Source organism: Boleophthalmus pectinirostris, unplaced genomic scaffold (genome assembly GCF_026225935.1).
Source record: "Boleophthalmus pectinirostris isolate CB_2022bp ecotype Guang Dong unplaced genomic scaffold, ASM2622593v1 HiC_scaffold_19, whole genome shotgun sequence".
Classification (NCBI taxonomy): Eukaryota; Metazoa; Chordata; class Actinopteri; order Gobiiformes; family Gobiidae; genus Boleophthalmus; species Boleophthalmus pectinirostris.
This window is the reverse complement of record NW_026571140.1, coordinates 21,368,821-21,391,632: the sequence shown is the minus strand read 5'-3', so window position 1 is coordinate 21,391,632 and position 22,812 is coordinate 21,368,821. Positions and strand designations below refer to the sequence as shown.

Genomic DNA, 22,812 nt, shown 5'->3' with positions numbered 1-22,812 from the left:
AGAAGTGCCAACAACTCTGGCCCCACAAAACAAACCATAAGATGATCAATTTGACTTCTTTCCTGAATATTAAGCCAGGAGGAGCATCCAATATATAAAGAAACATGGTTTTCTAAAGCTAATTCAACTACTTGAGGACACATAAAAAGATTGTAAAAATGTATATATGACCCCTGGCACAGTTACTGCATTTAAAAATATGCCAAAATCTTTACATATCCCAGTCAAATAATAGCTTCATACATAGATTTTCCCTTCATCTAGTCCATGGTTCGCAGCATTACTACAGCATCTTTTCATGGTCCATTTCAGCGTGAGGAGGCTCTTGAGTGCGGCTCCAGCCATTCTTTGCCCGCACAATGCTGTTTTCTCATTAACTCTTATCAAAGTTCATCTTGCATCCAAATGTTGTGGCTACACACTGTTCAATAGTGACGGCAGTGAAAGGGGAAAATGAAAAAGACAAAGCGTGCAATAACCAGCCACACAATGGAAGCGCCACAGAGAAAGACAAATCATATATTAGATAAGGCAAATAAGAGTTTAATGTTTATTGAGGGGTGGGGACAAATGGTGCAGCGCTGTCGCAAGACTGAATATGTTCTGTAAAAATCAATTAACTTTAGATAGAAAATTATTTACTATCAGTCTATATTGTCTTTTTGAATCCACTGAAGGGGAAGATGGAGAGACACTACATTGTTGAGAATTGTTTGGATTCATGTGGCATTACAACATTCAAGAATCCCTGTAGTTTAAAATGGAGGACAGGTCAGAACTCTATTGTGGAATTTGCTGTTTAATTGTTAGATTACAGATTTGTTGAATTGGTTTATGGTTGGTATGTCTGTAATTACATATTCACATGAAACAAAACCTGTTGTTTTCAAAATGGTCTCAGATAATGGTGCCTTTATTATTCCACTTCAAATACGTGATGCCAGTTGAAAGAACTTAAAACCAAAAGATTATTTGCAATTTCGTTATTTATTTTTGTTTTGTTTGTTTTGGTTTTTTTTTTTTTAAAGCTACCCTTCTTTTCTTTTTAGGACAAAAGCTGGATTTGACTTCTAATAGCATCTACTAAAAGGAAGTTAATCTGCATAAGAGCCAACAGTCTTTAATCATTATAGGACAAGGAAATTCCAGGGCCACCACACTAACACTCAAAAGGAGGACACAAGCAGGTGGAGGGTGCACTCTTGCAAAGTGTTCCAGTGAAGTGTTTGGATGATTAGAAATTACCCTGTAATTCAGTCTGTAGCGATCATCTCCACAAACTCTCCCCACCTCCTGTATCATTAGAGCCCAGAACAGCTGCATTTTCTCATTGAGATGTAAAGAGCCATAATTGGGGACTGATTGCAGACTTCACAAGATGCTTAAACACACGCAGATTTACAATAAGAGACAAATGCTGCGGTTAATGAGTGCTCCCATCTGCACACCTTGTTACAGGCGTGTGAATGAGCAGCATGTTGGACTAAACTGTGAGAATAGAAAGAGAAGTGGCGCAAAATAGTTTTCTTAAAGGTGCACTATGTAACTTTTTTTAATGAAAGGTCTGCCAATTGCTTGTCTTTAGATGTTATTGCTTTGCCAAAAATGTTCCATAGTATGGCTTTAAGTGTATGTAAGTGACAACACCAAGCCAAGTGCAGTTAAAAAAAATTGATAACAACTGTGGAACATTCTAGTTAAAGCAATAACATCTCTATTGGGACGAGCAGGAGGACCCCCCACCTGAAATCTTCTCTTTGTTTAGCTCTGTGCTCAGTAGGCTATTCTAAACCTTTTTTTATTACTAATACATGTAATCTAGTCCATCTCATTGAAAGCACATAGGGGAAAAGTAACACTAATACCAATGGTAAGTATTATATTTAATTACAATGCAATTAGATTTCCAAAGCTAATAATGCGTCAGGTATCTGATCGCAGAAAATTGGTTCAATGGAATTATTGCTCTCATCCTAGACCCAACACAGATACTGTTCAAATGCTGTCCTAATTTAATTGCAGTACATATGACAATAGGCAAAGTATTTCATACGGCACTTTATATGCTACATTAAGTTTAACTGCTAGAAAATGGACTATATTTGCCAGGTTAACACATCCCTTGTCAGTGTTGCTTAATGTGTGTGTTTAGAGACAGCCTCAGGTCTCTTGGATGGCAGTGTTCTGCTGCTCCCACTTTAATTGGCTGCTGGCCCCTTGGCCCTGCCTGAATAGAGAGTCATTTAGGGACCTTTCACTCGTACTGAGGATTGTGGCTTGCCGCTGGAGGAGAAATTGCATTCCTGTTTCCATACAATGGCTGGTCGGAGTTGGACGGGGGCAAGAGTATCACTGTCATTATCATCACAATAGAAGCTAATTCCACTGCCACCAGCACCATTCTGAACCCCACAGCAGCAGCGGCTTATCAGGGGGCACCATGAGACCAGCAGGGAGCTACACAGGCGCAGCTAAGGCTAAGACGAGGAGACGCACTAATGCAGAACTGAGCAACACAAATGCGTTTAAAAGAGGCGCAAATCAGCAGAAAAAAGTTTAGAGGACAGAGCCTCTCACTCAAAGCCAAAACCTATTCCGATATTTACAGAGTTTCTGTTACTCACAACCATATAAAACCACATTGTTGAGTCTTAGAAAATAAATCAGTCAAATAAACAATTGAAACATATAGTTAGTTACATTATGCCAAAGCAGACAAAGATAATAGGTTCAATTATTATGTTTGTTATGTTACTCTTGTTTTATCAAAACAAGCTGTGTCGCTGTCCAAGGTACTGAATGTAGTATTGTTTTAAAGTCACTGTGACAAACTAAATGAAAAGTGTCACTATCAATAAACATAGAAACAGAAATAGAACATAGAAAATAGAAATTAGACAAGAAAGACACATAATTTAATTATTATCTAATTAATAACATCAACATTATTTTGCGCATCTTAGACAGTGTTTGCAGTAGTATATCCTTGTACAATCCAGGAATATCTAAGTACTTGCAGTTCAACATCACGTTTGGCTTAAATCAAGAGCTATCTCTTGTGTTACTGCTACTTTTCCCACTGAGCAATGTGCTCCAGAGCTGTGGAGAAAAACATAATTTTCACATAATGGGCAAACAACACAACAATATTCAACTATGCCAAAGAGATTATTGATGAGTGATAATTCAGGGTTTAAATTGTCTTAGCTGGTCCTGTCACAAATACATGAAGCCAATTTATTTATTTATTTTAATTTTATTTTGAAAACAGTTCAAGCCCCTTGGAGTGCTGAAATAATTTTTTTTTTTTTTTTCAGAAAGCATGTTTTCCCAACATTACCCAGTCCAAAACATATCTCCTATAGCTCTGAGTGATCAATAGCAGATTGCTCAGTGTGTGACAGTAGTACAGGCTAAACAGCCCTCTCCTCACACTCCTTTAGTCGATGAGAGTGGAGTGTGTGTCCAAACACTGGTCTTTTGTGGAGCTGGTACAGTATTGATCACAGTCAGGCTGATGAGGAGTGCATTGACGGACAAAGTGCTGCATTTAAGACCACACGTTTTAGTCTGTGTAAACATCAATAATGAACAGTGAAGTGACTTTTCACCATGCATTTCAAATGATTTCTAGTGAATGCAATTACTGTGATGAATATTATCTATACTACTTGATCAAGGATAGTTACTACTAGATCAGGGTTAGTTACTTCTTGACTATGGTTAGGTTCAGGTTTAGACCCAATTTTGAAAGCATGTACATACAAAATGACAGCTTATTCAATGTAAATACTACTTTAGAACTGTTAATTAATATTTGAAAACTCTTGCTTGTAGCTGACCTTCTTTGATTAGGTACAAATAAGTGTCAGTATAACAACATAATTTTTTATTATTAGCAAGTCACCAAAAGCATTTATTGCAACACATTTAGTTTTGAGTCTTACCATAATGGCAAATGTATCTGTTGTGGGTTTTACATCTCTGGTCGTTCCAGTTAAAGCCACTTGACGCCTGCAGCTCCACACAGTTCCCAAACCTGAAAAACAGGGAGGTGACATTTAATTAATGTGAAAATACTGTATATACATAACCAGTAGAGGGCAATGTAGCACAGACTCAGGGATGTCAAGTACTTGCTTGTGATCACTCAGATTACAAAATAACTGTAAGAACTAAAAATGAATAATTATGATAATTTCAGAGGGAAAAATAGGTAATTTCTTACAAATGTGTAAAAATAATAACCGAAATGTATCTGCTTTTTATGTCACAATACCTACTTTTTTATTGATGAAGAATAGACTTTATAAAGCTATTCACATAATATTTGTGAAGTAAAGATTTTACTGTGGTTTGTTATAGTGTATGTTAAAAGTTTCTTCTCATAGATAAAATCTGTCGATATACCAATATCGATATACAATTTGAATATTTTTTTTGCTTTTTTACAATGTGTTAGGTGGAAATTCAACACTGTATCACAGCTGGGTTAGTGCCTTTGGAGATTTATTCCTGTATTTACTAAAATAATGGTATGGATGTTGTTTACCCTTGGTTATTAGGTTGTCCAAAAGCAAAACTGCTAAAAGTGAGCATTTCCCCTCTGTCCCAGCGAAATGAGTCTTTTGGGGGCCTGAAGGTCAGACCTACAATACAAAATATATATATATAATTAATATTATTACTGATTATGATGATCAATGATTATTGAATTGTTTTAACGACACGAAAAGCTGTACCAATCCAGAAGTTTTGTGCATCAGAGCCCGTGGTCACTTTTACTTCCTCTGAGAGATAAAAAGCCAAGATATCTTGAACCTTCTGATTGTAAACATGAGCAAGAGTACCACCTCTTTCCTGCCAATTCAGACAACGGTTAAACTGACAGCATCACATATGAAGGAAAAAAACATCACATTGCAGTAAAGAGAAAATCTCACACACCTGTCTCTCACCTGACAGCGGATCTTAGATCTGTAGTAGGTGGTAGCTTCTGAAGAAATAGTGAAACACTCCTCATCAATCAACATGTGGCACATACTGAGAGGAAATTGTACTTTTTCTGTTGAGACAAGAACACACTGTTACAGAGCTAACAGTTTAAATGAAAATAAGAAATATCTTAAAAGTTCCTACTGACCAGAACATCCAGCTCCACCATAGCCGATATCACACTGACAGAAACACTCCTCCTCTTTAAAATGACCATGTACACACGGTGCACTGCACCTCACTGTAGGAAATGGGCCCGGTCAAGCAGAAGTATACGGCAAGGCCAAAAATTCAAGTTAATGCATCTGATATAAAAATTTATTCAACAGATAGCATATGTACTCTAGTTTATGAAACTGTTTACTTTTTTCTGTACCATTTTTGGTTCTAAAGTTACATACGTTTTAAACATACCATGTATGCAACATGGAACAACAATTATTTCCCAAATTTCACAGACCTGCAAATCATGTAAATAAATGGATGTATTTCATCATATCTTGTGTTATTCGATTTGAACTGTTGATGAAGGTACATGATTTTTCAAAGAAAAAAAAATTTAAAATGATAAAAATTTGCTTGGAAGGACTGACATATTTTATAGAAATAGTTACCTTTCATTTTGAAGTAATATCAAAGTATTCGGAAGAAAAAAGCTGACAAATTATGCAAAATCATGCACCTTCTACTTGCTTGCACAATTTTCCCTCCGTTACTTTTCCCTCCGTTACCATGACCTTTCTTAATAAAAAATCTCATTACTCAAAAAGTAAGAGGTTTTTCAACCTAATCTTGTACCATATGGTAGAAAACTATATAAAGCAAATATTCAAACCAGTTTGTTAAGGATATGTAAGTGAGAACCGGTAGTTATCACTGTTTGTATTTATTGCCCAAAAAGTGCTGCATATTTCATTCCCTCCATTACCGACATGAGTTTTTTAATTTTTTGCCAACAACTTGAAAGAATATCGCAGGGTTAACTTTACCCCATTGGAGTACTAACTCTTTCCTACATTCTGATACCTTACTTATTTCAATAGTCCCTCTAGTTTCTGAATAAGAGCTATTTGAATGTAAAAAATCTGCCCCTGTTTCCCTCAGTTACTGCTTGACTGGACCCAAATATTAACACCATAATACCATACTGGATGTATACTCCAACCAGTGCATCAGTGCATGGTGAATAGGAATTTCTTACCTTGACAGAAACGCCCAGTAAAACCTGCATCACAGTGGCACTTGCACAAAGAAACATTCAGATGACCATGCTTACCACAGTTCATATGGCATGGATTTCTGGGAACCTCTACAACAAAAAACAAGAAGTTTAGATCACCAGTGTTCGACAATGGCATATTAATTTAATCTTGCAGGGAAGGGGCCTCTCAACCAACAAAAAATTAATTTAAAAAAATTGCCCATAGTATATTAAGTTTGACATTAATATTTCTAATAGGTTTCAGAAAAACGTCATAGGGATTAACAACTTAAAACTGTATCTTTTAAATGCTAAAAATACTGAATATAACAGGAAGCTAAAACCTATGAATAGTTCAAATGTGGGCAGTTCTTGACTGATAACTTACCACATAATCCACCAATGTGATCCCACAGTTTAAAGCAACCAGACATGGTGGAGGTACAGAGGGAACAATACTGTCCTGTCCTATAGGGCCTCACCAGCTGACCATTCACCTCCCAGTTCCCCCTTTAACACATGTATATCCAAACTGAAGTTTTGTAATGAGAAGCGCGAGCGTCAAACAGTGTGTATGTACAGATTTTACCCTGGGTAGTATGCACAGACAAACATGTTCCACTCAAAATTATTCTTCAAACACAGCTGACTTGCACAGCCTACACGACTGGAGGTTGCCCACACAAGCTGCAGGACACATTAACATTTATGATTAGCATTTATGTAATATTACTGTACATGGAAAGGTCAAATAGTTTATTGCTGACAACCAGTTATGGTACCTGTGTATAATATTGGCAGGTTCTATTCTCTTGACATTGTCCAGTTGAATATGAAAATGTTGCCCCTCGTTAAACCAGGCGTCAATAGCGTTGGTAAAAGAGGCCAGACCATACATCGACACATGAATGTTCCAACCTATGTGCTGTAAAGAGAGAAGATGCAGAGGAGGGGCTCCACGGTTACACTGAGCAGCCCACTCCTCAGCCCCTTCAGCCAGCTCCAAACTCCATTCCTGCAAACAATAATAGAAATAATAAAACAACATTATTAAGTGATAAAAGAAAGTTATTATAAAACAAATTATTCAGACAGATTAACCTACACTTACTAGGTGCCATTACGATATACAATGCAAACCACAATGTACATCTGATATTTCAAAAGATCACTCTACTTATTTAGTCTAGCTAGTGCAAGGCATTATGATGATAAAAATGGAATCTCATCCTTGTTTCAATATGCCATTATGTGATTTATTGAAAATGCAATCTAGGCTCTAAAAGAAAATTGTGTTATAAATGTTTTGGTATACTGCTTATCCAAAAGTCTTTTAAACAAGTATGATATGTTATTAACGAAATGTTATAAAATGTTGTAAGCATTCTCCTATGTCTCATAATATTCAAGGTATTATAGGTTCTAATAAGGTCACATCTCCAAAGGTGTGTGATTTACACATGAAAAGTAAATACTAGCTTTAATCTCTGTCTTTCAAAGCAATGGTGTGACCTTACTAAGAAGCCTCAGGAGCACAGTGAAACCACCATTGGTAAGGAAAGAGCAAAAATAAAATTTATTCCTTAAATATTATTCTTTATCTGAAAAAATAACCCTGGAAGACTTTCTAATAAGTTCAGTGCAATTTCTTCACAATGCTCTGTCTGTAGAAAAATAAGATTAGACACAAATACGTCACACTAAGAGGTTAACGTTTATCAGAGCTGTGTTTAATAAGCCTCTTCAGTCTGACAGAGCTCCTCCGAGGGTTTTCATGGGGAAATTACCTGTAATACTAGAGTTTGGAGAGCAGAACGATTATACACGTCCTCTTTTTTTCTCATTACCGTCTTATCTGCTCCCAACAGTTCCCCAAGGCTAAAGAGAAAGGCTGGAGTCTGTGCGTCTGCTTTGAGGATGTAATCTATGACAAAGTGACGGTTCGCCCAGACGCAAACCTCAAACTCGGACCAGAGGGGCATTGTGCGATTCATAATCTGACAATATGTTTAAGCCCTAAGCACAAGCAGATGGGACTGGCGCACAGATATGATGAGGAAATAGATGAGAGTTTTAACGGAGTGGAGATGAATACAAAATCTCCAATAAGCAGAGTGTCAAAGCTATAATATATATATATATATATATATATATATATATATATATATAATATATATATATCATCTGACTGAGAGAGGAACTCAGCCCAAATATACTGGGTTTGAATGTTAAACAGGTGAAAGAAACAAAATAAACCCCTGGGTATTGGGTATGTTTTTTATGAGGACACAACATTATAACATAGATTTTTAAAAAAAAAACATAAAGGCTTTAATTCATATTATGTGTACTGAGCTAGATTCTATTGAAACTTGTCAGTTGGAGGGACACAGACAACATGCCTAGACATTATTTTTGTTGGTTATATTTACTTAATTTTCTGTGATGTAGTCTCCGTAACAGTATGCCAGTAGCCTATTGCACCTTGCATGCCTCCAGCTCTTTCAGCTCCTAAGTCTTTCTGCTCTGGATTGCCTCATGTGGCCCCTGTTATCTGAGGCTACAGTAAGTATAGATTAACCTTGACAGTGGCAGCAGACTAAACACAAAAGAGAAAAGGACACCACCTGCAGTCACCAAAGGAAGCAGACAAAAAGGTTTTCAAAGATAACACTCACCATTTTCTGCATGTTGGCTGCCATGGGGTTGACCTGGCTGCGCAGTTTGTTATGCAGAGCAACAACAGAGTGATGCTTCTGTCTAAGCCCTGGAAGAATTAAAAAAAACAAAACAAAACACATATTTAGAACTTTATTTTTTAAATTAGTGTGAAATAGTTTGTGTATTGCTTCTATCATCTAAAACAACTCAAGAAAAAATATATTAGACATTTTAATGTAAATAACAACAGTTAATATATGTCCTAAATGTATATAGGCCTGAAAGTACAATACATGTGTGTCCTTTGTGCCCTTCCCTTGTGTACATTACCAGTATCTGTGGACTCTTTGAGACTTGCAGACAAAATGACTCTGGAGCAGATAATCACTGGCAGTAGACTCAAAGCAATGCATACATCCACACATCGTGACAGTGAGACCAGGCCCATAGTTAAGTCCAGAGGCAAATGAGAAATCAACAAACACTGTCCCAAAGAGCGCCCTAAAATCTGCTCCAACTCCTCCTCCTTCTTTGTGTAAAGGCAATAGGATGCAGCCATGTGCAACAAGTGGAAGATCCTCACAGCACTGACTAACACAATGTACTTCTAGCATACTGTACATCTCACTATTTCTATGACTTTAACAAAACAAATACAGAATATGTAAAATAAAAAGCTCTGAACTTACAAACATATACTTTTGGGTTATCCTATTGTGTAGAGTCCAAAATATTTTAATGAAAGAAAAACACAATGCAGCCACAAAACACAGAAAATGCTTGCTCATATCTCTCTTCACTTCCCAGCAGTGATGACCAGTGAGCAATGCCGCATGATTGAGCAGGGAGTCCATTGTTAACCTTGTAATCCTTCACATCTGTCAGAAGTGACGTTGCAAGATCTTTGTTTAGTTTTACCAGTGTTTTTTTTTTTTTTTTTTTTTCCTAATTGTTGGGGTGGATTATCTAAATACAGAGCCTCCAGATCTACACTGTTATTTGTGTATTTTTATCTCCAGAGGCAAGCAGGTGATACCACCAGGCCAATGACATATCAAGTTTGTGGAAAAGGTAATCCCACCGACAGTTTCCACACATATTTTCAGTACATTTTCTTATTAAATAATTGTAAGATAGATGACTTTAAAGACTGAACATTTCAGGCAAAGCAACACCTCCATAGAGTTAAGTGAGAGTGGATACCTCACCAAAAATATATACATACACACTGCACACCTTTGAGCAAGTACAATAGCCTACTGTATGTTTGATATTTTGTAATAGTTTCCCCAATGGTTTGTGTCATGGTCTTATTATTCTTTCCTCATATATATATATATAAACATTTACACAATAAGCAGAATGCAACCTTTCTTTTTATGATAAAGGTCACATTGTCAATAATAAATGCTATTACTAAACATATTTAAGTATTTGATTTTTAAATTGCTGTTTTATCATATAATATTCTAATCAGATATAAAACCTTTTCTGCACTGACTTCAGAGGTATGTAAAATCGCATGAGTGAAAAAAAATATTGTGGTGATATTTTTCTTGCAATCTCTTTTCTCTGATTGGTTGACGAGGAGTAAACCCACATTCCGCAGCAGTTCACAGATACACATTTTCCACAGTGGTCAGAGGTCCTGCTTTCACCTGGACTCCACCACACGGAACCACACCAGGCTGCCCGCTCTGATCTCACCCACTTTAAGCTATTGCTCTATATAGCTCAGATTTTTGAAGAAACATGTTTGTGTCACCAGCTTTTGTTGTCACATTAATCTCTATATTTTCATTAGATTCCACTTTTGGACAGGTAAGTCTCTTGTTCACTTTGTATTTCAAATGTATTTATGCTTGTTAGGTTTATGTAGAAAATTATGTAAGCTTAGGCTGTAGCAGCAAGGCTTTAAGACTCTGCTTATGAATGCCTCCAATATGCCCATGCTTTGCTCAACTGGAAATGATCTAAATGTTGCTCTGTAGCCCTGAGTGTTTGCATTTACTATTAAGAATGAATGTGTGTTTGTCTTCTTGAACTTTACTATCCCAAGTAGGAATATGATGTGTGCTTTGGTAAAATAGTTGTGATAAAATTATTGTATAATTTAAAATGTGTAGGTAATTTCAAGTACGTAAGTCATCATCACACAACCATGCAAAACCTGTGCGAGATGAAGAAAGAGGCCTTTGATTACAAAGCCATAAACAGCACTGGCCTTGGTGTGACTGAAGTCAAAAAGGTGTTTTTACCCAATATTGACTCTTCTTACATAACTTTGTCTGGCCAATACAGTAATTGGTTGTCTGAAAACATGAGAGGCAGGACTTTAATGAGTAATGGTTGAAAAACACGCAGCTGCCTCTTTGGTGCTGTCGATAGAGGCCGTGCTTGTATCACAGGTAATGTTTGTACCCTGTCTAACCCCAAACTAAATCTGCCCCTTTTAAACAAGTACATACTCAGAATGCAGCACTCATTACACCCCATGTCCTAAAAAGACATTGGTTACATAACTTTATGTAATAGGACACACCTCAAGCCATATCAAAACCAGAGAGCAAAGCTAATTTTCACAATTTATGATTTTTGAGATTGTAAGGTTATTAACAGACTGCCTCTGAATTGCTTCTTTCAGCAGGCCTTAATGGGAATATAATAGGAAAAAGGCTGATTACTGAACCATGAATATGTTTCAGAACTGTCCAAGCAGACGGGAAATACAAGGCACTCTGAAACAGGTCCAGAAGCTTCTGACAGTTCATGAAACATCATATGCACAAAGTTTAAAAGATCTGAAAAGGAAAATCAACCTTTTACAGAACAGTGCAACAAAGCTAACCAGAGCCACTAACAGTGAGTTTTTGTATCTGACTACACATATATTTATATTCTTCCAAAACTCTGCCCTTAAAATGTACATATACCTGTTTCTCAGCCACTTGCCCTAAAGCGGATGCCCCTGTGAATGGGAGAAAACTGGGTAAATCTCAGAGTGTGGGCCATGAAGTGCACTTCCTGTGTGACCCGGGTTATGAGCTGGTGGGATCTGAGAGTCGTCTTTGTCAAGAAAGTCTAGTGTGGAGTGGCCAGCAGCCAACCTGCCGAGGTCAGTGGTAACCATGGCAGCAAGGGAGGGGCAGTGCCCCTCCTTCTGTTAGGCCATACTTCTCATTCTTCTGCATCACCACCACATATCTCTCTAACTATCACTTTATGGACTCTGCCATCATTCTCTGTGTAACAAGCACTCCAGGTACTATTTCTCTTATTATCTTTCTCCAGATTACTCTAGCACACATGATCACATTTCCTGTGTTTTACACACTGGCTGATCTTAGACAAGGATGAGAGCAAAAAAATTCTGTGGTATTTGATATACCATCTTGCTCTGATCTGACAGCACAGCAATTTAGAGATAGCCACCAATAAAGAGGCGCCTATATTCTGCATGAAGATATCAGCCTCATTTTGTTTCAATGCCTGGCACAATGATATTATAATATCTCCTCATCAAGCCTATTGGGTTACTTGTGTGACATTTTCTGTGACTTTTGTCTCATATTTCAGACATCAATGAGTGTACCTCCTCTCCGTGTCTGAATGGAGGAACATGTGTGGATGAAGTGAATCAATTCTCCTGTGTCTGTGCCAAAGGCTGGGCTGGAGTTAACTGCCAGAGTCCTGTGCCAACATGTGAGTACATACTATATCACACACCTACACTACATGTAATCTCCTAAGGGAATTAATCATTAATTTAAAACTATTTTAACGGTTAATCTGTTAATTCATAATGTGGAAATATTTTTCATCAGTCTTTATGACCATGACAAACACATCTGCTGCCATCTCACCTGCTGCTGCTGCTGCTACAACGTTACCTGCTGCCACCAGTGGACCTTTTGTCCGCCCGCCGCGATGCACCATCACACAGGGCACCACCCACTGCACCTGTGAGCCCGGGTACACCATAACAGGCAGAGACAAAGACAGCTACACTTGCACTGGTAGACAACTGTACCATGTGGACTTAATGCAAAGCTAGTTTTGTATAAAGGAGAATATGTTGTGTATTTCAGACATAGATGAGTGCGAGTTATTTCATAATGGACAAGCTGGGAGACTTTGTCTTCACACCTGTGTGAACACCCCTGGAGGCTACCGCTGCAGTTGTCCAGCAGGATATGAAATAACCCGCGATGGACGTGGCTGTAAAGGTAGAATGACTAATGCAATGTACATTATTACTTAAATTTCTTTGTGCCTCCACATTTGAACATCCTTGTCCAGCTGATAAAATTTTGCTGCTTCTTTACAGATATTGATGAATGTGCTACGAGACAGAATAACTGTTCAAAGGACCAGATATGTATTAATACAAATGGTGGTTTCCAATGTGTTCGCGTTGAATGCCCTAAAATTCCTAATGCAACATATGTGAAGACATCACCAATGTAAGCACCTATTTTCTATAGAATACCATGTAACAAGTATTCTAAGTAATCATTATATTTACAAATTAAGCCATTATTTAATCCGGATCCACTCCCAGATATTTGTAATCTCTTTTACAGGAGAGCCCACTCCAGACCCTATTGTTGGCCCTACATGTTTTTTTTTTTATTACTACTTTTAACCCAGATTTTCTTAATCTTGCAGGCGCTGTGAGCGTAACCCCTGCCCAGTGGATAACAAAGCATGCTCTCAAGCCCCAAACTCCTTCTCCTATCATTACCTGTCTGTGGTATCCAACCTGTCGGCCCCTCGTGTGATGTTCCGAGTGTCTGCGCTGCGTCAGGTTGGGGACACGCTGCGCTTCTCTCTGCTCGGCGGCAGACACATACGCCGCTACTTCACCGTGCAGCGCTCCGACCGTCTCACGGGTCAGTTGATGCTGGTGAGCCCAGTGCAGGGTCCAGTCACTTTAGAGGCCGAGGTAGAGATGACCGAGCTGGAGAAGAGAGAGCAACTAGGTCGGTACATCACCAAAGTCACCATGTTTGTTTCACAATATGACTTCTAAAAAAGAACTGGTTTAGATTTTATACAACCAAATGTTAGAGTAGACTTGTACTACACATAGAGGATAAAGTGGACATTAGAAGAAAACACTGGTTCTGCACAGCTGCATGTAGCATTTGATCTGAGAAATGTAAAGCAAGATTTATTTTGGTCATCACTGAAGGTTAAATAGGACAATCAGGTGATATAATGCTGGGAAATTTGTATTTATGTTATATTTTATGTTTTATCTTTACTGAGATAATTCTTTTTGTAGTTTTTTTGTATTCTTTAAATAAAAATTTAATGAATTAGGCCTATATTAAGACGTTGACATGGTTTCTTTTAGGAAAAATAAAATAATCTATTATATTTATTTATTTATATATTTTGTGTTATTTGAAATGTTATAGGTAAAAGGTAGTAGCTAGTAACAATGCAATATTCCACTGCTTTTTAAACCCCTCTTTTACATAAACCATGATCTCACTACCAACACATTATTGTGTCATCTTTTAAGGAGTACTGCAGCAGAAATAACTTGGTCTCACAATAAATGAACTCACTCACTTTTGTTATCGCTGAAGTTTGAACAAAATGCCTCAGTCTGAAGATTCGTATTTTGCACTGGAGTGCAATTTTACATGATGAAGGTTTGTACTTTGTAGCTGATTCAAGGTAGATACCTTTTTAAAAATTAATCATTGGCTCCAAAAGTTCAGAGCAATGTTCATCACAAAAACTATAGGTGCAAAAAATTGTTAAAAACAGATAACAAACCATCTGCATTCTCCCATTTTTATGGACTGGTACTATAAATGTCTGCAAATATCTTAATTTTATATAGCAGAGTATTTGTTACAATTCTATCTTGAGATTTTTTTTAAAATATAAATAGTAATAGACATACATACATGCATACACACATACACATACACACACACACACACACACACATACATACATACATACATGCACACATACATACATACATACACACATACATACATACATGCACACATACATACATACATACATACATACATACATACATACATACATACATACATACATACATACATACATACATACATACATACATACATACATACATACATACATACATACATACATACATACATACATACATACATACATACATACATACATACATACATCAGAAATTACCTTCGGTTATCTAGAGCGAAGGGGACTAGTTCTACTTCGAAAATGTGGGGTTTCCCTGCCCCCTAGTGTCCATATTCTACTACTTCGGCCTTTGACATGGATTGATCTGCATTCAGGATTTTCATACGGAAAGGTTTTTCTAGGTGATAGTCTACTACAAAATACAGTTTATTTAATTTAAAGCTGACATAATTGGATGACAGGATACTACGAAGCATCTATATTGTGGTTGTGTTGCTTCTACCTTTGGTTTTAGCCAGGGCTATGAGGTACTAATGAGGTACTAACAAAAAGTAATTGAATAACATATATCACCATAAAAGTATAATAAGATGATCATGATCATCGACCAATCATCGCAAATACTATGAAAGCATTCAATTTTGGATCAGCAGTGACACCTAGTGTCCCCTGGGGTGCAACAGCAAAAAAAAAAAAAAAAAAAAAAAAAAAGAAAAAAAAAAGTCAAGAAGTGCCCTTGTTTTTTACTTATGATGTCGTTTCATCTAAGTTAGTGCACTTGACGAGCTATACAGTAAAGAACATGTTATATAGGCCATACTTGATGTAATGTTGGAGACTGCGCAGCAAAGTTGGAGACTTGTTGCGTTCAGATCCATGGTTCTGCTGGGTCCTCTTGGGTTAGCCATGCTGCAGTCCATCATGAGTCTCCCAAACGCAAACTTTGGGGCTCCTCCCTCAAATCCCTGCTCCTCCATTCTTCAAAAGAGTCTTCAAAGTTGTCCCTCTGCGATGCCAAACTTCATCTAAAGAGCGTAAGTCCCGATAAAGAAGTTATCGTGCCACCACGGAAAGGCCGATTTAACGCTAGCGAAATGCCTCTTTGATCAACTCAAACCTAAATGGGAGACGAAAGGAATTTGTGCTTTCTTCGTGTTATGTTTTGTTGTTTTCGGCTAAGTGGCTAACTTTAGCTAAGCTAAGTTTTTAACTGGAAAACGATAGTCCTTCCCATCAAAAGTAACCAAAACTAACACGCGTGTCAAGTTTTCTATTTTTATACGGTACCAATTTTCAAAACTTATACCAAAAGCTCCACGTACAAAACACAAATTCACATGTAATGACCCACAACTTGAGTTTTCCTCTAACTATAACCTCGGGCTACATAAACCAACTCGTTTCCTCAAGTTGTGGAAAAATGACTTAGTTTTAACAGTTATTTGTAATTGAGTTTGTTTTTATTTATTTATGTTTCTATCATACCTTTGGTAAGATGACCCTTAACAGTAGCCCATAGTTTTATGGATAAATATCTGTGGTTTTCAAAATATAAATTCTTCCTCAGAAATAAGCGTGAATGTATAGTTTTTAGGCATTTAGTCATTATTGTTAATTGTCATGATATACCACTAAATGTCTAATGTAAAAATATTTTTATTTAAGCTAATGTTTTCTTAGCAGGAGGATCTTAAAAGATGGAGAAAGCCTAGCAGTGGCAGTGTGCAGTATTGGAGGGATGTCTCCCAAAGTTCCCTCAGAAAAGGGGCGAGGGGAATACTCCGCAGTGCAGGTGGCAGTCCGAGTGCGCCCGCTGCTGCCCAAGGAAGTCCTCCACTGCCATGAGAGCTGCATCACAGTTGACCCTCAATACTGCCGTGTGACTCTGGGCCATGACCGCCATTTTCAGTGCGACTTTCTGTTTGAAGAAAGTTGCTGTCAGGAAGATATTTATTCAGAGGCTGTTCAACCACTTATCGATTCATTCTTTCAAGGATTCAATGCTACTGTCTTTGCCTATGGACAGACTGGTTCAGGCAAGACATACACTATTGGAGAAGCTAATATATGTAAGTTACATTTTACACATTGCTCATATATTTTGGTTAATGAGAACATGAATGTAGTGTAATCATTTTTATGCTTACTTATTAGTTGTTTTTTTTGTGCTCTTGCAGCAGCCTTTAGAGATGAGGAGCAGGGCATCATACCCCGGGCAGTAGCAGATGTGTTTAAGCTTCTTGATGAAAATGACCTCACAGACTTCTCGGTCCGAGTCTCTTATCTGGAAGTATATAAAGAGGAGTTTAAGGACTTACTAGAGATGGAAACAGCCAGCAAAGATATCCACATACGAGAAGATAAAGGCAACATTGGTAAAAAGAGCAGTATTCAAAATGGACTGTAATAACTTATTACATCATCATGCTGTTAATGATTTTTATATTCGTGTATTTTCTTGGAAGTAACCTATGACAAATCCACATCCAATTTTGCTTTTTACAGTTTTATGTGGGGTGAAAGAGTGTGAAGTAGAGGGCCTTGATGAGGTACTGAGCTTATTGGAATCAGGCAACACAGCCAGACACACTGGAGCAACTCAGATGAACCCAAACTCGAGCCGATCACACACCATCTTCACTATTTACATGGACCAAAGGAGGGGGAACTCACGTCTGTATGGCTCTGGTACAAGTATTGGACCACAGATGGTATCATCCAAGTTTCATTTTGTTGATCTGGCTGGGTCAGAGCGCATCTTAAGAACAGGAAACACTGGAGAGAGGCTGAAGGAGAGCATCCAGATCAACAGTGGTCTGCTAGCCTTGGGTAATGTCATTGGGGCTCTAGGGGACCCTAAAAGGAGAGGCTCTCATATACCTTACAGAGATTCAAAAATAACAAGGTAAACTCTCAAATGATGTGGTGAAATTCTATTTAGTATCTATATTTTATACTTTTTTCAATGTATACATTTACAATTCATCAGGATTTTGAAAGATTCCTTGGGAGGGAACTCAAAAACACTGATGATTGCTTGCATCAGCCCATCCACCTCAGACTTTGATGAGAGTCTTAACACACTCAACTATGCCACACGTGCCCGAAACATTCAGAACCGAGCTACAGTCAACTGCAAACGTGAACCGGACCGAGTAGAGGGGCTGGAGCAGCAGATCAAGGCTCTACGCAGAGCGCTGGAGAATCGCCAGCGTTCAGAAACCCGCATTATCGCACACGCGGAGCCGAACAGGAGACCACGACTGGGCGAAGGAGAGATCAGCCGGTTACAAGTCCAGAGTGCTCACTACAGAACCTGTACAGATTCAGCCTACAGGTCAGCATAAGCTAACAGTTATATAAAAAAAATTACATACTCTTACTAATGAACATCCGTATGACTTTAAAGGTTGCTTAGGGAGCTGCAGAGTGAAGGGGCACTGACTGCAGAACAGAGCCTGAGAGTAAAAGAGTGGTTGTGCTCGGTGGAGGAGGAGCGCAGTGGCCTGACCACTGCCTCTGGACCTGACAGTGGCATTGAGAACAGCTCCTCTGACGAGTGTGCCCTGAGGAGGGCAAGGAAACAGGTTTGACTTGTTTATTTGAAAATAAAAATTACCCATATGCATTTTGAAGAACTTGTTCTGTACTTTGTTTCTTGTCCAGAATGGGGAGTTGTCTGAAGAAAAATGGAGCCGTGAGAGTGAACTTGAAAAAGAAGATAAAATTTCCCAGCTTCAAGCCCAAATTCAGCGACTTGAGGGAGAAAACACAGATTTCTTGGCTGCTCTTGAGGATGCAATGGAACAATACAAACAGCAGGTCAGATGCAGACAGGCAGCAGATGATGTTTTAATGGCATTGCATTTGCCCTCAAATTTGAAGGTTTGAGGCACAAACCCAGCTCCAACCAGTATATACCACCACTTTACCTGTGTATGAATGTGTATGAGTGAATAATTTGAGTTCGGACACCTATAGATAGTAGTTATCACAAATAATGAAGAGATTAAATGTCTAATGTGTGATTAGTAATCACTATTTAATAATATTATTATAGTTTTTTTTGTGAGTAACTTTTATTTTTTACTTTTTTATGTATAGAGTGATAAACTACAGGAACAACAGGATATTATCGCCGAGTTGCAGTTGATGCTGTCCTCTTCGGCCTTGACAGGGTTGAGTCTTAACCTGAAGACACGACCTCACACTGCTCCTTTGGCCTCTATAAAGCATTCACACAATGGAGCGTTAAACAATCAGGTAATCTTCATGCAGAGCCAGATTATCAATAATGAATCAAAAAACTAATTTATGACTTGTGCTCTGCATTATAGATTTGCCCAGTTGACTGCGATGATTATCAAGAGGAAAATATTAATGAGAATGATGATGACGTGGAAAACTTTGAAGATGGGAATTTGCCCAGGGTCACCTGCGATCCACACAGGTGTGTAAAACTACCATTTGTACTACCTCTGACATACACTGTGAGTTTCAATTAGGTTGTTATTTCAGACATGTGAACCAAACATGGACCAGAAAAGACATACAATCTGGAGCAATATCTGGAGTGAAAGGACTGCTGTCAGAAACCGACCAGCATCCCTGCTTAACAAGAAAAGCATGTATGTATTTATTGAATAAACTGTTAATCCCGCATTTTACACAAAATTTGTTTTTTGATGACATATTTTAAAACTATAATTTATGCAGCAAACTCAAGTTCAGGGGAGATGTCTGCACGTGAAAGTCTCAGAAGTTTTGAAGGTGTTTCAGAGTGGAGTCTTGTTCAGGCGCAACAGAAAATCAGGGAACTCTCTGTAACCATTCGTATGAAAGAAGAGCTTATCAAAGAGCTGGTCAAAACGGGTATGTTAATTAAATTAATCACTGCATTTATATAGCACCTTTCAAGATACCCAAAGCTCTTTTCAGTTCATTATTCATTCACTCCGCACTCAGTGGTGGTAAGCTACTACTGTAGCCACAGCTGCCTTGGGGTAGATTGACGGAAGCGAGGCTGCCCCTCCGACCACCACCAACATTCATGCACACACCACTTTCTAACTAAGCTATGTGGGTGAAGTGTCTTTCCTAAGGACTTAATGACATTTTATTTATTTATTTTTTACATCTATAACATGCTTGCTATAACAAATACATGAATAAATCAACTGGTATAAACATTTTAAAATAAATACAACTGAATGTACATGTTTAGGCAAGGATGCACAGGCCTTAAATCGACAATATTGCCACAAGATTACATCTCTGGAGAATGAGGCGGTCCAGGCCCGTCATGAGCTGCAGGAGGCCCAGAGGCAGCTGCAGGATTTGGAGAGGCAAGAGCGTGAGATCAGCGCCACAGACAGAAGCAGGGCCCAGGAGTGCCGTAGGAAGATCGCTGCTGCTCAAAGCAAAGTCCAGGTGGGCTATCCCAATTGAACTTTGGCGTAGGAGTGTATTTTCCCATAATAAATGTTAGCTTGGTTTTGAAAACAGGTCCTTAGTCAGCGTCAGCGAGACACTGCTCGTCTGGCTAACCTATCAGCTCAGAGTGAGCGTCGAGTTTTAGAGCTGGAACGAAGCGTGCAGAATATGAGACAGCAGCAGGAGCAGCTGCAGAAGCGCCTGCGCCATGAAAGTCAACAGAAACGACGCCTGGAGACAGAGATGCAGCGTAGAACACACAGAGTCAAGGTACAGGGAATTACACTGTAACCATGAATTGCGTATCATGAAAATATGAAAGATCTTTCTATTTGAAATGTTTGTTTAGGAATTGGAAATAAAAAATGAGCAGCAGCAAAAGATTTTGAGGATTAAAACGGAAGAGATAGCTGCTTTTCAACGACAGAGACGCAGTGGCAGTAATGGTTCTGTGGTGTCTTTAGAGGAGCAGCAGGTAGGACTCACTGTAGTTAATGTATCTGGTAAGACTACTATGCAAATCTGTTACTTTTTATGTATGTCATTTCACTCTGAGCAGAAGATTGAGGAGCAGAAACGCTGGCTAGATGAAGAAATGGAACGGGTTCTTGAACAAAGGAGAGGCTTGGAAGACCTGGAGGGAGAGCTCACAAAAAGAGAGGACATCCTTGCCAAAAAAGAGGCTCTGCTGCAAGAGCGCAGTGGCCTGGAGACCAAGAGACTTCGCTCCAGCCAGGTATAAACCTCTCTACCCTTGTAAAAGCTGTGGACTCATGTCACTCAAACTTTGTTTCTAAATGTGTCTCTTCAGGCCCTGAGCAAGGACCTTGTGACTCTCACAGGAAGAATTGAAACACTTGAAAGAGAGTTAAGTGAGAGGAATGGCCTTCTGCGGAGCAGCAGTGCACAGGACTCGCAACAGATTCGACAAGAGATCTCTAACCTGCGCGGTGAAAAAGACTCACTACTGAAGCAGAGAGTCGAATTGGATGAGAAGTTAAGGCAGGGGAATCTGTTATCTCCTGAGGTCAGTGTCTTTATGTGAACAGATCAGAAATTAATTACACAGTAAATTTTATGTGGTCATTGGTTTGGCAAAAGACAATCCTGGTACATGTATGTTTTATTTATAGGAGGAGAGAACCCTTTTCCAGTTGGATGAGGCAATTGAGGCTTTAGATGCAGCCATTGAGTACAAGAATGAAGCAATTACTCAGAGACAGAGGCAACTGAGGGCCTCTGCGAGCATGCTCTCACAGTGGGAGATGAATCTCATGGCCAAGCTCAGCTACCTGTCTGCATCTGAGACCAGAGCGCTGCTGTGCAAGTACTTTGATAAGGTCTGTCTGTCATTCAATGAAGTTCATGCACCTTGAGTGTGTGGGTTTTTCTAAGTCTGACTGATTCTAGGTGGTGTCACTACGTGAAGAGGAGCGGAGGCTACAACTTGCCTTTGCTGAACTTGAAATGCAACTGGATGAGCAGCAGCGGCTGGTGCAGTGGCTGGAGAATGCACTAGATCGAACTCAGCTGGACACAGACCGCCGCCTCACACAACAGCAAAAGGAACATGAACGCAGTGTACAGCTCCTCCTGCAGCAGTGCAGAGGTAGAGCTGTTTTCTTTTAATAATGTTTGTCAAAGTCACCATTATTGCAGTAATTATGCTGAAATATTAGCAGTAGGCTTTTAAGGTTTTCAAGCTTTAAACATGTATGGCATAATTAATTATGACATTGTTTTGTTAAGAACAAATGGATGAAGGTCTGGCTGGCCGTCAGCGGCAATACGAGGGCTGGATCCACAACCTCAACAAGGAGTTAAACCACTACAAAGCAGCAAATCTGGAGTTGAACAACAAATTAAGGGAATTTTGTTCAACTAGTCAGACTAGTACCAAAGGTAAATTGCTCTTCTGCTATTTTGTCAAAATAGTGTCTCTTTTTATAAATAGATCATATTTGTCTTTTAGGTTTTGGATTGGAGGGCAACCCACCAGGTCCAGGAAGCATGGACAAAGTGGCCAGATGTGTGGATGATAGTTTAATAGGAAGAAGTTCAAGACAGTCAGAAAAAACACCTAAATCACGTGATGACAAGCGAGAGTTAGTAAATACACCCCTGCCATCCACATGGAGGCGCTCATCACTCCCTACAGAGGAACCAGCAGCACTGGAGGAGTTGTGGCTCAGTGCAACAGGTGATGCTCCTGTGAATCGTGTGGTTCAGACCGGGCCATGGGGAGGGTCCACATCTTTACCTGTGGTTAAGTCCCGCCGAGAGTCAAGACGCTCCAGTCTCAATGTTGGACCAGTCACATCAAACAACTGTCTCATTGATGTTCGGAGAAACCCACTCTAAACTTTTTTGCTCACTATGCGTATTTCATTGTTTTTTGTTTTTTTGTTTTCATTTAAGGTCTATTTGTACAAAAAGCTTCTTTAAAACTCCTTATCTAAATGTGTGTTTTGAAGAAACACGTTTTAAAACTAAGCACTTTTTAATTATGTTTTTTATAAGAATGTGTTTTTGTATCTGCTCTGACCAGACAGTGTAAATAAAAGATACTCAATGATACTTTA

At 38.7% G+C, this 22,812-nt stretch overlaps 3 protein-coding genes across 4 annotated transcripts; 2 read left to right on the top strand and 1 right to left on the bottom strand.

Annotated features, from left to right (window-relative positions):
* Positions 1-2,962: 2,962 nt before the first annotated feature.
* Positions 2,963-9,705, bottom strand: LOC110175395 (C-type lectin domain family 18 member A-like). Its single transcript, XM_055154707.1, is given in 13 exon segments — positions 2,963-3,099; positions 3,948-4,039; positions 4,553-4,649; positions 4,743-4,860; positions 4,959-5,065; positions 5,144-5,236; positions 6,197-6,304; positions 6,585-6,706; positions 6,786-6,883; positions 6,979-7,037; positions 7,040-7,211; positions 8,875-8,963; positions 9,188-9,705. Coding segments are annotated over 13 exon segments (1,416 nt in total). The 5' UTR covers positions 9,417-9,705; the 3' UTR covers positions 2,963-3,067.
* A 643-nt stretch (positions 9,706-10,348) lies between these two features.
* LOC110175518 (fibulin-7-like) lies at positions 10,349-14,078 on the top strand. Its single transcript, XM_020941714.2, has 8 exons — positions 10,349-10,678; positions 11,563-11,719; positions 11,802-11,972; positions 12,434-12,559; positions 12,682-12,873; positions 12,946-13,083; positions 13,185-13,320; positions 13,526-14,078. Exons 1-8 carry the CDS (start codon positions 10,610-10,612, stop codon positions 13,887-13,889), a joined length of 1,353 nt encoding a protein of 450 aa, XP_020797373.1. The 5' UTR covers positions 10,349-10,609; the 3' UTR covers positions 13,890-14,078.
* Positions 14,079-15,691: 1,613 nt separating this feature from the next.
* Positions 15,692-22,812, top strand: kif7 (kinesin family member 7). Of its 2 annotated transcripts, none has more exons than XM_055154705.1 (20): positions 15,692-15,831; positions 16,478-16,866; positions 16,975-17,172; positions 17,303-17,702; positions 17,787-18,134; positions 18,207-18,384; positions 18,464-18,619; positions 18,902-19,060; positions 19,135-19,247; positions 19,316-19,425; positions 19,514-19,669; positions 20,022-20,227; positions 20,303-20,500; positions 20,580-20,705; positions 20,790-20,966; positions 21,042-21,257; positions 21,364-21,570; positions 21,641-21,839; positions 21,980-22,132; positions 22,203-22,812. In XM_055154705.1, the coding sequence occupies exons 2-20, from the start codon at positions 16,536-16,538 to the stop codon at positions 22,589-22,591; spliced, it is 4,020 nt and encodes a 1,339-aa protein (XP_055010680.1). In that variant the 5' UTR covers positions 15,692-15,831; positions 16,478-16,535; the 3' UTR covers positions 22,592-22,812. The 2 variants fall into 2 exon arrangements, with proteins under 2 accessions (XP_055010680.1, XP_055010681.1); XM_055154706.1 differs by having other exon boundaries at positions 15,693-15,831; positions 16,481-16,866.